Raw genomic sequence first — 15,520 nt, 5'->3', positions numbered from 1 at the left:
TTTATACAGATATGCAACTTTTCCTAAGTGATAATGGCTCACTGTGACCACACTGATTGCACAAACAATGGGGCTCATGCTAAATGCCTGGTTTCTTCCTGGCAGCCTAGAATTCTGGTAAAAGCTAGGCAGAGGGTGCCTATGTGACCAGCTCCCAGTTAAAAGCCCGAGTGAGTCTCTCATGAGCTTGCTTACCAGCAGATAACACTTCCCAATGTTGTCACAAGTCTTTCCTAGAGGAGAGGACTCTTGGAAGCTTTAATCTGGTTTCCTCTATATATCCGTTTCATTTCCTTTTCTCCTTTCTAGTTTTACTAGATATCAATTTCACTGTAATCTTAGCCATGAATATGACCATACTACAAGCCCCGTAAGTCTTTCTAGCAAATCGCTAAAGATCACTAGCGAGTGATCTTAGGGTTCCCTGATGTACCTTAGTATAATTCCTGACTCTTCTTTCTTTTCCTCACCCTCTCTGTTCAATTAATCACCTAATTATCATCAGGTCTACCTCTAAATATTAAAAACATAAAATGTCCCATATTCTCCACCTTCACTGCCTAGATGCTACAACCATGACTCCATGTGGGCATCAATCTCCCTGCTTTCCCCCCACTAAAAAAGTAAAACCCGAAGACTGGGGGACAGCAGTAAGCTGATGCTATGAGGGAGGTTATTTCTTGTTAAAAAAAAAAAAAATTCAACTGAGTAAATTTGAAGACTTAATTGGCCTTATTCAAGGATTCATGGGAATTCCCTGGTGGTCCAGTGGTTAAGACTCTTTCTTTCCACTGCAAGAGGCACGGGTGTAATCCCTGGTCGGGGAACAAAGATCCCTCAATTACCGTGGTGCAGCCAAAATAATAAAATAATAATAATAATAATGGATCCACGAATTGGGCAACATTCCACCTAGCAAGTGAAAGAAGCTTTAGGAGCTGTACAAAATGGAAGGTTTTCATAGAAAGGGAGTGGGACAAGGAAGTCATAAAAAAGAAAAAAGGTTACCATGTTTCAGGCAAAGTCATCTTTTTTTGGAAGAAGGGTGGGGAGTCTATCAATCTATCATGCGATTGACCTCACAGGAGCTGACGTGGTCATTCCAGATTGACTGGTTAAAGTTCACACTCCTGAGAGTAGCTGAAATTGAAATTAAATCTTAAAGCAAACCAGGTTTGCTTTCTGGGGGCAAGTGACTCCATCTTGGGCATGTTGTTGCTGTTTTAAAGGACTCTCAAAGCCTGTTTCCTGGGCTTCCCTGGTAGTCTAGTGGTTAGGGATCTGCTAGCCAATCCAGGGACACGGGTTTGTTAGGGAAATTAAATAGTTTTGTTTAGGCTTCAGAGACAAAGCAGACCAGGCCTCTGACCTTGCTTCTAACCTGCCTGCAGACTGCCCTGACTATGAGTGACTGCCTGCTGTGATTGCAAGACTAGCAGCGCCATAGATAAGATAGGGGATGAATCTTGAGATTGTTGAGCCCCCGGAGGGGGCTGGCTAACCAAGCCCCAGGCTTAACAACTTTACAAGCTTTCTGCATTAACATGAAATCTGAGCTGGAATTTGCTCACAGATTGATGATGATATCAGTTTGCATCCTGGGATTATAAGCAGGGAACCCTGAACTGTAATGTTTGAAGTCTCACCCACGGACGGGAAGCAATGCCTGAGACCTTTTCCCAGTTGGGACTCTGGATGGGCTGTGACACAGGACTTCCCAACACCGTTTGAGTCTGGATGTTGGTCAAAGTGTCGGACACGATGGAGCGACTGAACTGACTGACTGTTGGTCAAAATCCAATTGGGTGATGTTTTCTCTGCTGTTTCTATTTGTCTTTTCTTTTAATGTTAGTATATTGAAAGTAAGCTAGATAATTCTCTAATAAATATTCATTTCAGTTCAGTTCAGTCGCTCAGTCATGTCTCTTTGCAGCCCCATGGACTGCAGCACACCAGACTTCCCTGTCCTTCACTATCTCCCAGCGTTTGCTCAAACTCATGTCCATTGAGTTGGTGATGCCATCCAACCATCTCATCCTCTGTTGTCCCCTTCTCCTGCCTTCAGTCTTCCCCAGCATCAGAGTCTTTTCCAATGAGTCAGTTCTTCACATTAGGTGGCCAAAGTACTGTAGCTTCAGCTTCAGCATCAGTCCTTCCAATGAATATTCAGGGTTGATTTCCTTTAGGATGGACTGGTTGGATCTCCTTGCTGTCCAAGGGATTCTCAAGAGTCTTCTATTGGTAGTATTCACTTGTATACAACAAGTGGCTTATTTTCTTAACAAATCCTTTGAACCTGAGATGAAAGTAAAAATTTGGGGCAAAACATTACTTGGGGAAAGTGAAAACTTTCGGCAAAACAGAATTCAGTCCCAGGTCGCAGAAGATCCCACATGCTGTGGGATAACTGAGCCCATGCACCCGGAGCCTGTGCTCCGAAACAAGAGAGGCCACCACAACAAGAAGCCTGCGTACTGCAAGTAGAGTAGTCCCCGCTCGCTGCAGCTAGGGAAAGCCCACGCAGCAACAAACACTCAGTGCAGTCAAAAATAAAATAAATAAATAAATGTACAAAAAAAAAAGCCTGTTTTCTCAGTTGCAAGATGAGGATAATAGTGTCTATTCCATAGAGTTGGTGCTAGGTGTAAATAAGAAAATACGTATAAACTTCATGAGACTATCTACGTAAACTGCTAAGGACATTATAATCCTATAACAAACGTTAGTGATGTTTCTGTTGTTAGTACTAACAGTCTGTGGACTCCACCTGGTCACTACTTGTGAGGCTCAGCCAGTTCCAGCACCAAAACCACTTTATTATGAAATTAGGGCCTCAGCTTCTCACCCCTACAATCTGCAGTGCCGGCCCACCCCAAGATACAGACATTTCCATCAGATTCTAGTAGCCTGGCATTTGGGGGTGCTCTTTTCTTCTGAGTAGGTACCCCAGTATGGGGTAATGATGAGACATAGCTTTAGTGTGGTTGTGAAACAGGAAGGAAGAGGGCAGGGCACAACATTTAAAAGAATGACAGTCTTTGAGGATACGGCAGAAACTGGTTAGAAGTAATTAGGTTCAAGATAGCAGAAGATTCAACTTTCAGTAGACCTTGAACCTCAGTATATGTTCACTGTAATACATCAGCATGCTAAATGACACACCCACAGGCACCATGATGGTTCTCCAGGCTGACCATAAAAGGCCAAAAAATGACCAGCGGCCCACTGCCTAGAAATCCCCACTCCTTCCCCCCAAAGTTGAAATAATCCTTCAACTCATTAGCCTATGAAATTACCCAATCCGTAAAAACTAACCACCCCATATTTCAGGGCCTCTCGCCTTCTGAGATGGCCTACACTCTGCTGAGTGCGTTTCTCTCAGGGCCAATCTTGTTTTTTGAGGTGGACTGCATTCTGTCTATGGAACGTATTGTTGTTCAGTCGCTCAGTCATGTCTGACTCTTTGGGACTCCATGGACTGCAGCACGCCAGGCTTCCCTGTCCTTTACCATCTCCTGGAGTTTGCTCAGACTCCTGTCCATTGAGTCTTGTCCTCTGTCATCCCCTTCTCCTCCTGCCTTCAATCTTGCCCAGCATTAAGGTCTTTTCCAATGAGTTGGCTCTTCGCATCAGATGGCCAAAGTATGGAATATGTATCTCTCTAAATAAATCCACTTCTTACCTATCACTTTGCCTCTCGCTGTATTCGTTCTGAGCTGAAACATAAAGAGCCTGGGCTTCATTAAGTCCCAAGGCCAGGTGTGCAATCTTAATTAAATGACAGTGGGTTTTGGCTGGGTTTGAGTCCCACCTTGGTTGTGAGGTTTCAGTGGCAGACAGTGGATGGAGCAGGGGAGGACCCCACAATGGCCATGGCATGCTCCATATTCCTGATGTTGCCACTGAAAATACTTGTTTCCTAAATATTAAGTTATGCAAAAAGCATCAGCTACTGAAGAAGAAAGTTCAGTTCAGTTCAGTCGCTCAGTCGTGTCCGACTCTTTGCGACCCCATGAATTGTAGCACGCCAGGCCTCTCTGTCTATCACCAACTCCCGGAGTCTACCCAAACCCATGTCCATTGAGTCAGTGATGCCATCTCATCCTCTGTCGTCCCCTTCTCCTCCTGCCCTCAATCCTTCCCAGCATCAGGGTCTTTTCCAATGGGTCAACTCTTCGCATGAGGTGGCCAAAGTATTGGAGTATCAGCTTCAACGTCAGTCCTTCCAATGAACACCCAGGATTGATCTCCTTTAGGATGGATTGATTGGATCTCCTTGCAGTCCAAGGGACTCTCAAGAGTCTTCTCAAACACCACAGTTCAAAAGCATCAATTCTGCGGCACTCAGCTTTCTTCACCGTCCAACTCTCACATCCATACATGACCACTGGAAAAACCATAGCTTTGACTAGACAGACTTTTGTTGTCAAAGTAATGTCTCTGCTTTTAAATATGCTATCTAGGTTAGCCATAACCTTCCTTCCAAGGAGTAAGCGTCTTTTAATTTCATGGCTGCAATCACGATCAGCAGTGATTCTGGAGCTGCAAAAGACTGAAGAGCCAGATCATTGAAACACAAATAGACAAGATGTTCACACACACACACACACACAAAGATCAATATGTGAAGTGTTGGATGTGTTAATTATCTAGCTGGGGGAATCTTTTCACAGTGTCTATAAATAGCTAATTGTCATGATGTACAATTTAGAGTTTCATTTTCAGTACCTTTCATGACTATCTCAGGAATTTTTGTTTGAATAAAAATTCTGTTGGGATCACTACAAAGGTTTGCCACAGTAGAAATAATGAAGTCATAAGTCCATGCAAAACTTAAAAATCCTATTCAGGATTCCAAATATCCATATATTTATCCACAGAGCTGAATTATTCACTCTAAAATTCCATGCTATTAAAAATCACAGACCGGTTTTCCTGGTGGTCCAGTGGTTGGGAGTCTACCTGCCAGTGCAGGGAACACCAGTTTGATCCCTCATCCGTGAAGATTCCACATGCTGGGGAGGAACTAAGCCCGTGTGCCACAACTACTGAGCCATGCCTAGGGCCTGTGCTCAGCAACAAGAGAAGCCACTGCAATGAGAAGCCCAAGCACCACAACTACAGACTGGCCCCCGCTTGCACAACTAGAGAAAGCCCGTGCATAGTAACACACCCAGCCAAAAATAAATAAAAATAGATTTAAAAAAATCATACAGAAAGAACTTTTGATAAAAACAAACAGGAAAAAGCAGCAAAGGCAAATTGGATAGTACGTTAACTTTATTTTGAATTTTAACATGGAATTTATCATCAAACAAATGGATGTAATGAAAAACTTTAGGGGTTCAACTAAGCAAATGATGTACATAGGAATCGCTACTCCTAAGTCTGAAAATGCAGAGCTCACTGAATTGTGAATTAGACTAACATAAAAATAAGAACCATCTACCTGTGTGCAAAACAAATGCAATTTAACTTTATAAACAAAGTTTTAAAATACAATTTAAGGAACTGAACTTTTGTTCAGTCTTTGGTGAGGGATTAATACAGTCAACTTCCCTGCTCTAGACAATATCATCTCATCTCATTCAGACCAAATGTGATCCTTTGTAAGCTAGAGACCCCTTGCCTACAGTTAAGAAAACCTCCGTTAAATACTGTTAAAGCTACTGAATTCATTTTTTATGCCCCTAGTATTGATCAAGAACATTATCTATTTAAAAGGATCTAACAAATAGGCCAAGGACAATGTGCTCTAGTGAAAAACACTGTCTGTGATTTCATCCCATTTTGTCTTTGGGAACTTTGCTATCAGTACCCATTATACTATTTTGATTTATATCAGTGATGAGCAACTTTAAAATTTTTTTTTAGTTGGGGAAAAAATATATTTCAGCCCATATTATTTTCCATTTCAAAATGAATATTAGCTTTATGAAATTCCCATGAAAGAAGATGTATTTGTACAACTTTGCTGAATAAAGAAAGCCAGTGAGGAAACTGGCATTGCTTTTTAACTATTAAGATGTTTATATCTGGATGTTTTAGCAATACAGAGAGAGCTTTCTAATTTTTTTACCCCGAAATTAGATTGCAGGCTCATTGCTTGGCTGGTTAGGTTGCAGGCATCTTTGCGGGCTCTATGGGTTGCTCATTACTGGCTTTGCTGTGATATGGATTAAAAAAAGCTGATTTTTTGATGACTGTTTTATTGATCATAATAAACTTCAAGAGAATCTCTTCTAATGTCAAAATTATTAATTCATCATTTACTGACTTAAAGATAAAGCTTTTAGTACTACTGCAAGTTGGTTAAATATATAAATATATATGTATATATATTAGCCGGAGAAGGCAATGGCACCCCACTCCAGTACTCTTGCCTGGAAAATCCCATGGATGGAGGAGCCTGGTAGGCTACAGTCCATGGGGTCGCTAAGAGTTGGACACAACTGAGCGACTTCACTTTCACTTTTCCCTTTCATGCACTGGAGAAGGAAATGGCAATCCACTCCAGTATTCTTTCCTGGAGAATCCTAGGGACGACGGAGCCTGGTGAGCTGCCGTCCATGGGGTCGCACAGAGTCGGACACGACTGAAGCGACTTAGCAGCAGCAGCAGCAGCATATATATTAGGTTTAAAACATTTCCCTCCATTTTAACGTGTTTTCACATGGAACATTGGCTGAAAACCAGAGCAGACATAAATAAGAAAACTAAAGATGTGTTTAAATAACCGAAATGCTATCAGTGTTTATTATGGTAGGTTACAGAAAGATTTAATTTTTGTGTGTGCAATTAGGCACCGACTGAGGCGTTTAGATACCACTGATTAAAAACTGCAGTGAATATAAATTCTGGCCCCCCTCAAAGGAATAAAACCTAGGTTTCTTTCTTGGAATCAATCAGGTCAAGAACATGCACAGATGAACACTTATTAAATACTAGTAACAGTCTTTTTTTGCTTATACTCCTTCAATAGTAACAGCAACACAGTGTACTTACATACATCACATTATATCCAAGGACTCCAAAGTCATTGTATCAAGAAAGGTGGGGTTGGAAACTCAAGATTCCACAGCATGTCAAGTCTACTTAGTTATGGCACAGGAAGTCGATTCCCAGCAATAGACCCAGAGTGACAGCTCAAAGAGACAAACCTACATTTCTTGCGGCTTGTAATTTTCTGAATTTCCAGATTTGCCACTTGTATCTTACCATACCAACAACACTGACTCCAGGTAAAAATGACCTTTACATATGAGGAATAAGATGAGGACTAAATGAACAATTTGTCTTTTTTTATAGTTCCATAGTCCATCTTTGGGAGAAGGCAATGGCACCCCACTCCAGTACTCTTGCCTGGAAAATCCCATGGACAGAGGAGCCTGGTAGGCTGCAGTCCATGGGGTCTCAAGAGTCGGACACGACTGAGTGACTTCACTTTCACTTTTCACTTTCATGCACTGGAGAAGGAAATGGCAACCCAGTCCAGTGTTCTTGCCTGGAGAATCCCAGGGATGGGGGAGCCTGGTGGGCTGCCGTCTATGGGGTCGCACAGAGTCGGACACGACTGAGGTGACTTAGCAGTAGCAGTAGCAGCAGTCCATCTTTGACAAGCACATGGTGGAAGGTCAGAAGTGGCTTTTTAATAATGTCACTTCGCCCATTATTGACTCATAGTAACCATGGCCAGGACCCTTGGGTGCATGAGAACATTTTATACTGGAATGACATACACACATATGTAAAATATGATAGAACCGTATTTTTGAGCTCACATATATTTAACACAAAAGCAAAAGAGGATCAATGAATTGAAGGTCAGACTTTCAGTCTTTTTAAAGGAACAAAGCTTCCTGTTTCTATTTCTGAGAGGGTTTAACTCTATCTTAAGAGTTTAACTGAAAGACCCAAGTTGATGTAGTTTCAAACGAGTTTCTGTGGAATTCCCGAATCAGGCCCCCTGGAGTGGGGCTAGCGGCCAGAGTGGGTGAAGCCCACTACATAGGAAGGGGTCCCTGAGTGGCTCCGCTCTCCACTCGGGACACACAGCACACAGCTCTTCTTGGTCAGGGACCCAGGGTGGGCGTTCTGGGCATTTTCTTTCTTACAGGAATTTCCAACACTATTTGAAAACCAATTTCTTTTTGGACAGTATGATTAAGGTTTCTATCTTTCAGTCAACTATGGAACTGAGTTAGCTCTTCCTGCGTCCTTCTTTACTTCGGAGGAGACGCAGTATATGTTCATTTTTGGTTAGTTCTGCTGGAAGTTCATTGGCCTGAAAGAAAATAAAAGAGGCATGAGTGAATTCTCAACCACAGTTAGTGTGGTTTTAGGGACTCTGAAGAGGGGCTCCTCACCCAGACCTGCTCCTCCACTGATGAAAAATCCCACTGGACTTAAGTCTTTTGATACAAAAGGTTTTCTTTAAATATATTTAAATGTACGTATCACCAGTTACTTTCTTACCTCATTGTTAGTACTTTTTCTTTCTTTTTAAAAAAATTTTTGGAGTAGTTGATTTACATTGTGTTAGTTTCTGGTGTAGAGTGATTCAGACATGCGTGGGTATATATACAGATATGTGTGTGTGTGTATATACATATATATGTGTGTGTGTGTTCTTTTTCATATTCTTTTCCATTATGGTGTATTATAAGATACTGAATATAGTTCCCTGTGCTATACAGTAGGATCTTACTGTTTATCTATTTTGTATTTAGTAGTTTGTATCTGCTAATCCCAAACTTCTCATTGATTCCCCCCCCACTATGGTAACCAAAAGTTTGTTTTCTATATCTGTGAGTCTGTTTCTGTTTAATAAGTTCATTCATATCACGTTTTATTTTATTTTTTAATTTTTTTTAAGATTTATGTATTATTTTTGGCTGCACTGGGTCTTCGTTGCTGCGCGGGCTTTCTCTCCTTGCAGCAAGCACAGGCTACTCTTTAGTTGCGGTGAGCGGGCTTCTCACTGCAGTGGCTTCTCTTGTCGCAGAGCACGGGCACTAGGCATGTGGGATTCAGTAGTTTCGGTGGGAGATTCGTTGTTGGATGAGAAGGCAGAGTCAGGAAACAGCCAGAATGTAAGACACACGGGAAAGGGCAGCTTCAGTGTCCCCCATGCCCCGCCTGATCCAGCCTCACTCTACGTCCTCTCTTTTCACAGTGCTGCTGAGATGCATTCTTTAAGCATTTATTCTGTGAGCGAGTCTCTAGTCCAAGAAATAGACATGACAGGGCAATGGTTCCCAAAATTTTCAGTCTCAGGACTTTTGTACACTCTTTTGAAAATTACTGAGGACCCTAAAGAGCTTTTGTTTTTAACTTATTAAAAGTGAAAACTGAAAAAAATTAAGTATATTTAATAATTCATTGAAAATAATAAGCCTATTAAGGTTAACATAAATAATACGTTTTGAAAAAGAACTAAATTTTCAAAACCAAAAAAGCTAGAAGAGTAGCACTGTTAACAGTTTTGCAGATTTCTTCACTATCTAGCTTAAAAGAAGACAATTAGATTCTCATATCTGCTTCTGTATCCAATCTGTGATATTTCGTTTTGGCTGAAGTATAGGGAAAAAATTTAGCTTCATACAGACAGGTAGTTGGAAAAGAGAGAAACATTTTAACAGCCTTTTTGGATCACAGTAGATATTTTTCTTTGATGGCTCAACAACACAGGACAAGTGGCTGTTTCTTAAAGATTAATTGCTGTGTACAATCTGGAACGACATCAATGAATTTTTCTATTCTGTTGCACTAAAATCCATAGGTCTATCTATCTGCAAGTAGATTTTTTTTTAACCTATGCATGATTTGTAACATCATGTACTAGTCATTTAGAAAATACCAATAAAACTGGAATTTTTATAAAATAAAACATGTAAAATAACTTACAGAGGTTTGTAAAATTATTTTCAGCCACAGTTTGTGACTCTGCTTTGATGTGTACTAAGGTGCCAATGGTTTCTTCCACCATTGTCTTTGCACCATTACAGCAAATGGCTGTGTGTGCTAAATCGCTTCATCATGTCCAACTCTGTGCGACCCCGTGGACTGTAGCCCTCCAGGCTCCTCTGTCCATGGGATTCTCCAGGCAAGAATACTGGACTGGGTTACCATGCGCTCCTCCAGGGGATCTTCCCGACCTAGGGATCAAACCCGCTTCTCTGACGTCTTCTGCATTGGCAGGTGGGTTCGTTACCACTAGCATATTTAGCAGGCATTTACTAAGTGTTTGTTGGATGAATGAATGAAGGTCAAGGATACATCCTCAAGAGTCCTGAGTGGCTCCTGGAATCCCAACACTCTTGCTTCTGGAGCTGCCTCTAAAGAGCCTGGCTTGCAGCTTTAGGGAGGGTCCAAAGTCCAGCATTTCGGTCACTGGAAATTCCCCATAACCATTATTGCTGAGATTCCAGGAGACACAGGAAGAATTGCATCTTTCAGTTTCTATATAAAGATATTAAAGCCTCCCCCTTGATTTAACTCAATACAGGATGGCTTAGCCATGAAGACAAGATGCAAAGATAAGAGAGCAATTGTGGTTTTGTGGGCTTATGATACAGTCAGGTCTGCTAATGGAAAACAAATCCATGTATTTCAGGAAGAGGTAAGCAGCAACATTGTCTTCAAGCACTTCAATGATAGGAACAGGGAAAATACTAATTCCACCTACTAAGTGGAATGAGAAAAAAGAGGCTCTTGGTATATTGTTTAATTGCACCTCAAAATGGTTTCTTTTAAAAACATCATGGAATGTTACACGGTTGTGGTTTTATTATTAATAAAATCCAGCACAGTAATGGGCTTCCCTGGTGGCTCAGTGGTAAAGAATCTGCTTGTAATGTGGGAGACCTGGGTTCAATCTCTGGGTTGGGAAGATCCCCTAGAGGAGGAAATGGCAACCCACTCCAGTATTCTTGCCTGGAGAATTCCACGGACAGAAGAACCTGGCGGACTACAGTCCATAGGGTCACAAAGAGTCGGACAAGACTGAGCAACTAACACGCAACACAACAACAGATTATTAAATTCTGCTTATTAAATTCAAGCAGTATATAAGTATAGAGTGAAAACTGCTTTCATATCCTCCCCTGTTAACAAGCACTCATCCTACTTCCTCCTTCAAAAGTCAGTAGTTTAGTTGTTTTCTCCAGATCTTTCTCAGGCTACCCTTCTGCCCCCAGTCTCTATATCTGACTGCTCAGGCAGCTGTTGAGTAGGAGGGAATACAATGATGACCTTTTTTCCCCCCTGCGGTTACTGTGCATCCTCCCACCTCCAAGTCTGACTTAATAGAAAACTAAAATTATTTGGGGGCTATAAAAATATGGGTTGATTTTGCTCAACTGTACTTCAATTTAAAAATCTGGGTTGGTTTTACAGCTGGGGTCAAAGTCCTGTTAACAATATAAAAGTAACATTTTCCCCTTGCCATAACCAAATACAGCATAGGCAATTCTCAAGATATAAGTATCCAACTCATAGAGGATGGTTATTAAACTACCAGAACTTTGACATTTTCAGGACACTTCTCTGACGATTTAACACTTACAACCTTACTCCCCCCCACCACTGCCCCCTACCTCCTGCCCCACTGTTACCTAAAAATCACTGATGATATAGGGGTTTTGAAACTCTGGGTTCAAAGGGCTTCCCCAGTGGCTGAGATGGTAAAGAATCTGCCTGCAATGAGGGAGACCTGGGTTTGATCTCTGGGTTGGAAAGATCCCCTGGAGGAGGGTATGGCAGCCCACTCCAGTATTCTTGCCTGGAGAATTCCATGAACAGAGGAGCCCAGCAGGCTATGGTCACGGGGTCACACACAGTTGGACACAAGTGAAGTGACTTAGCACGCATGCATGCTGGGTTCAAAGGTAATGCTCACTCATAACCTATAATGACAACATTTTATGTTCTTACTATGCCCAAGAGAATTCCCTGGTAGCTCAGTTAGTAAAGAATTTGCCGGCAGTGCAGGAGACCTGGGTTCTATCCCTGGGTCAGGAAGATCCCCTGGAGAAAGAAATGGCTACCCACTCCAGTATTTCTGCCTGGAAAAACCCATGGACAGAGGAGCCTGGCGGGCTACAGTTAATGGGGTTGCAAGAGTCAGACATGACTTAGCGACTAAACCAACCAATATGCCCAAGGATGAAGTTAGTGACTGGAGCCAGAGAGATGCTGCCTTGGCTTCAGCAGATGTGATCTTATCTCTTTTCATAGGCACCCAACGGAGGGAAAAGATGACTAAGACGGTACCTTGTTTCTCAGGGCTGGGTCCGCCCCTGCTTCCAGGAGTAGGGCGACTGTCTTAATATTCCCACTGAGCACTGCTGCGTGGAGCGCCGAGGTCCCATTCTAGGAGAAAAGGACGGTGTGTGTCAGGTGAGAGCTCACAGCTATCAGCACTCGGCTTGGCTTTCCTCATGAACCAGCCTGCCTGGGGATACCGTAATGCTAGAGCCTTTCTCCTCCTTATCTTCGCTTTTCAAAGTCACTCACTTCAGCATCTAATACAGTGTCCTCAGGGACAACACGGGCAGTCAGCATAAATACTGCCAACATCCTTTTGCAAGTACAATAAGGGATCTGCCCAGTGTGCCCATGACTTCATGCTCACTTGGCGCATTGTAGATACATTAGAACTTGCTGCGGGAAATACAACAATGCTCTGTCAAACTTTTTTTTTTTTTCTTAAGAGTCTTTGTGCTTTAGGTGAACACACTTCCGCAAGGCTGGAGGTATAGCTTGCTCACCCACAGGCCAACGTGTCAGCCCAGCTGCACTCGCTCCACAAGCACAGGTGGGCAGGACAATGACTATGGAGCCACAGGGCTGAAGAGTAAGAGCAGGTGCGGGTGAGGACCCTTCCCTACCCTCAGCCCCAAGCGGAAGCATCTCTGGGTACAGAGGGGACCTAGTGAATAGGTTGCTGACATTTTATGAAATTTACTGCAAACATTTATTGACATAAGGAAGCAGCCATGCACAGCATGTAGCTGGATTCTGGGAGGGAAGAGGAGAATATAACAAACCTGATATAAGAACAATGGACAATCATAAGATATCTGTCCTAGAAGGTACATAATGTCTGTGAACAGCACCTAAATGCAAGCTTAGTTTTCAAATTAATCACTATATATAGATATTGAGTTGGTCAAAACGTTCCTTTTTCTGTAAGATGGTTCTAGTAACGCTTAGTGGTCTTTAACTTCATTCAAAGCAATTTTGTTAGATTACATTCTGACAGCTGTTATATCAGTGTGCATTAAAAAAAACTTGCTAAAATTGGTGAATTTTTGTGTAGCCACTTTAATATTGAAGATGGAATAAATAACATTTTATAAACAAGTTAAATAAATACCATACTCAGAGAAAAATTCAGGCAAGGCAGCAGTTTTCCATGTCTGCTTTACCATGTTTACCATGTATGTCGATATGTTAATCTGATAACATGATACTCATTTAAATCTTAACCAATCTATCAACGTTGCCTATGCGCAACATGGCTAAGAATAAAAAAAAAAAAAAGCTAAGAAAGAGTTGTCTGAAACAAGACTAGATATTGCAAAGACCATTTCTGAAGCTTGTTTCTTTTATTCACAGAGAATTCACTTTCAGACTGTTTCTTCTTACTTTTCCAAACAATTTTTACAAAGTATAGTTTTTAGACTTCCAAGCTCAGGGAGGTCAGAATTAGCTCATTGGGGTGAGACAGGCCAGGACTGAAAACAGGAGCTCTGTATCAGCTGACATCAGCCTTGGAGCCTGAACATATAAAGGTCAGATACAAGGCATCCAAAAAGCCTCTGGGGTCATCTAAGGGCAAGTACTTCAGAGACATCAATAAATCCTCAAAGTGCTAAATGACTGTCCCAAGTGTACAACAGGTTCTGGTGTCATCTCTCTAAGAAAACAGGAGCGTGTACACCAGGAATCAGCAAACTACAGCACTCAGGCCTAATCTAGTCTCTTTCACCGCCCCCTCCCCCCCCAACACCCACCTGTTTTTCTACATCTTGATTAGCTCAGAATTTAAAAATGTTTAAAAATAAGACTATTTTGTGACATGTGAAAATATGGAAGTTCAGAAATACAGGACTTCCCTGGTGGTCTAGTGGTTAAGAATCCGCCGGCCAATGCAGGGGACACGGGTTCGATCCCGGGTCTGGGAAGATTCCACCTGCTGCAGAACAACTAAGCCTGTGCACCACAACTACAGAGCCTGTGCTCCAGTGCCTGGGAGCCACAACTATTGAGCCCAGGTGCCTAGAGCCCGTGCTCCCCAACAAGAGAAGCCACTGCAGGGAGAAATGCGTGCACCACAACTCGAGAGAAACACCACCCACACAGCAACGAAGACCCAGCACAGCCAAAAATAAGGAACCTAAATAAATAGTTAAAAAAAGAGATAAAACATCCAGCAGTGAAGTCTGATAAGATGCAGCAACACTTTTTGTTGTTGTTGTAATTTCTACGGTTGCTTGCTCTGAATGAAGCCGTTCCAACACAGACTGTACAGCCCACAAAGCCTAAGATATTTGCCAACTGGTCCTTCATTGCCAATCTCTGGTAGATCCTCCAGTCTAGAAATATTTTAACTCAAAATGCTTACAACTTAATAAAGGATTTTGAGGGCTCTGTTTTCTGGAAGACCCAGCCCTCCAGGATGACACAGTCTCTGAGGTGTCCAGATGTTTGAAGCTTATTTCATTCGACCTAAGCTAACAGTGTGGTTCTTTGATCCAGGTAATAAAGAGAAAGAATGTACCTGTCCTTCATGCTTTCCCGGACACAAATCATGTCATGATTTGTGGAGGACTTCACCAATCTTCCAATGTTATATTAATATTAATATGGTTGACTCTCTGATTTAACATTTCATTACTATTGTCTGATTTTTTTCCCCCTAGAAAACTAGGTACCTATAGACTCTGGTTCACCCTTTTTATTACCTTTCCATTTCTACCAGTGCCCAGGAATCTCCAAAATTAAGAAATTGTAGGTATGTTCTCTCAAGAACACAATTAACCAAGGAAATGGTACCTGGATTCTACTGCAGTCTCCAGTACAGACTTCTCAAATTTCTAACCCCTCTCTTTTACAATTTGGTAAAATTTCTCTGCAGGTCTTACCTTCAAAATACCAAGGGTGGGTGAGAATTTCAGCAGCTCCTTTATAACATCATTATACCCTTTGTTGGCTGCTTTCAATAAAGCTGTTGTACCATCCTTTACAGAAAAAGGAAAAGAAAAGTTGATTATTAACATATGTGTGTGTTGGCTAAGAATGAAATGTTTGTTGAGAACCGGGAACATGCTTGTCAGAAACAGGCAAAATATGTAAACTAAAGCACAGGGCTGCCATGTCTTTTAAACTAAAATCATTTTAGAGCATATTAAACAGTTAACTCTGCATGAAAGAATACCAGACAAAGTATGTGACTTATTCTGTTATCTTAGAACCCTGCCGTTTGGGAATCCAAGGTCTTCTAGTCCCTTAGAAT

At 41.8% G+C, this 15,520-nt stretch overlaps 1 protein-coding gene across 3 annotated transcripts in view; it reads right to left on the bottom strand.

The window, feature by feature from the left end:
• Positions 1 to 6,727: 6,727 nt before the first annotated feature.
• The window catches only part of ANKRD29 (ankyrin repeat domain 29), a 46,619-nt gene continuing 37,826 nt past the window's right edge, over positions 6,728 to 15,520 (bottom strand). For 2 of the 3 annotated variants that reach the window (XM_081563266.1, XM_081563267.1), the window contains 3 exons: positions 15,150 to 15,245; positions 12,274 to 12,372; positions 6,728 to 8,284 (listed from right to left, as the gene is read on the bottom strand). In XM_081563266.1, the coding sequence (XP_081419392.1) occupies positions 8,201 to 8,284; positions 12,274 to 12,372; positions 15,150 to 15,245 (279 nt within the window). In that variant the 3' untranslated portion in view covers positions 6,728 to 8,200. The remainder of the gene's footprint in view (positions 8,285 to 12,273; positions 12,373 to 15,149; positions 15,246 to 15,520) is intronic. The other variant, XR_014075063.1, reaches the window with a different exon arrangement.

This window comes from Giraffa tippelskirchi, chromosome 14 (assembly GCF_054371585.1).
Source record: "Giraffa tippelskirchi isolate mGirTip1 chromosome 14, T2T-mGirTip1v1.2.pri, whole genome shotgun sequence".
NCBI lineage: Eukaryota > Metazoa > Chordata > Mammalia > Artiodactyla > Giraffidae > Giraffa > Giraffa tippelskirchi.
This window is presented reverse-complemented; position numbering and strand designations above follow the sequence as displayed.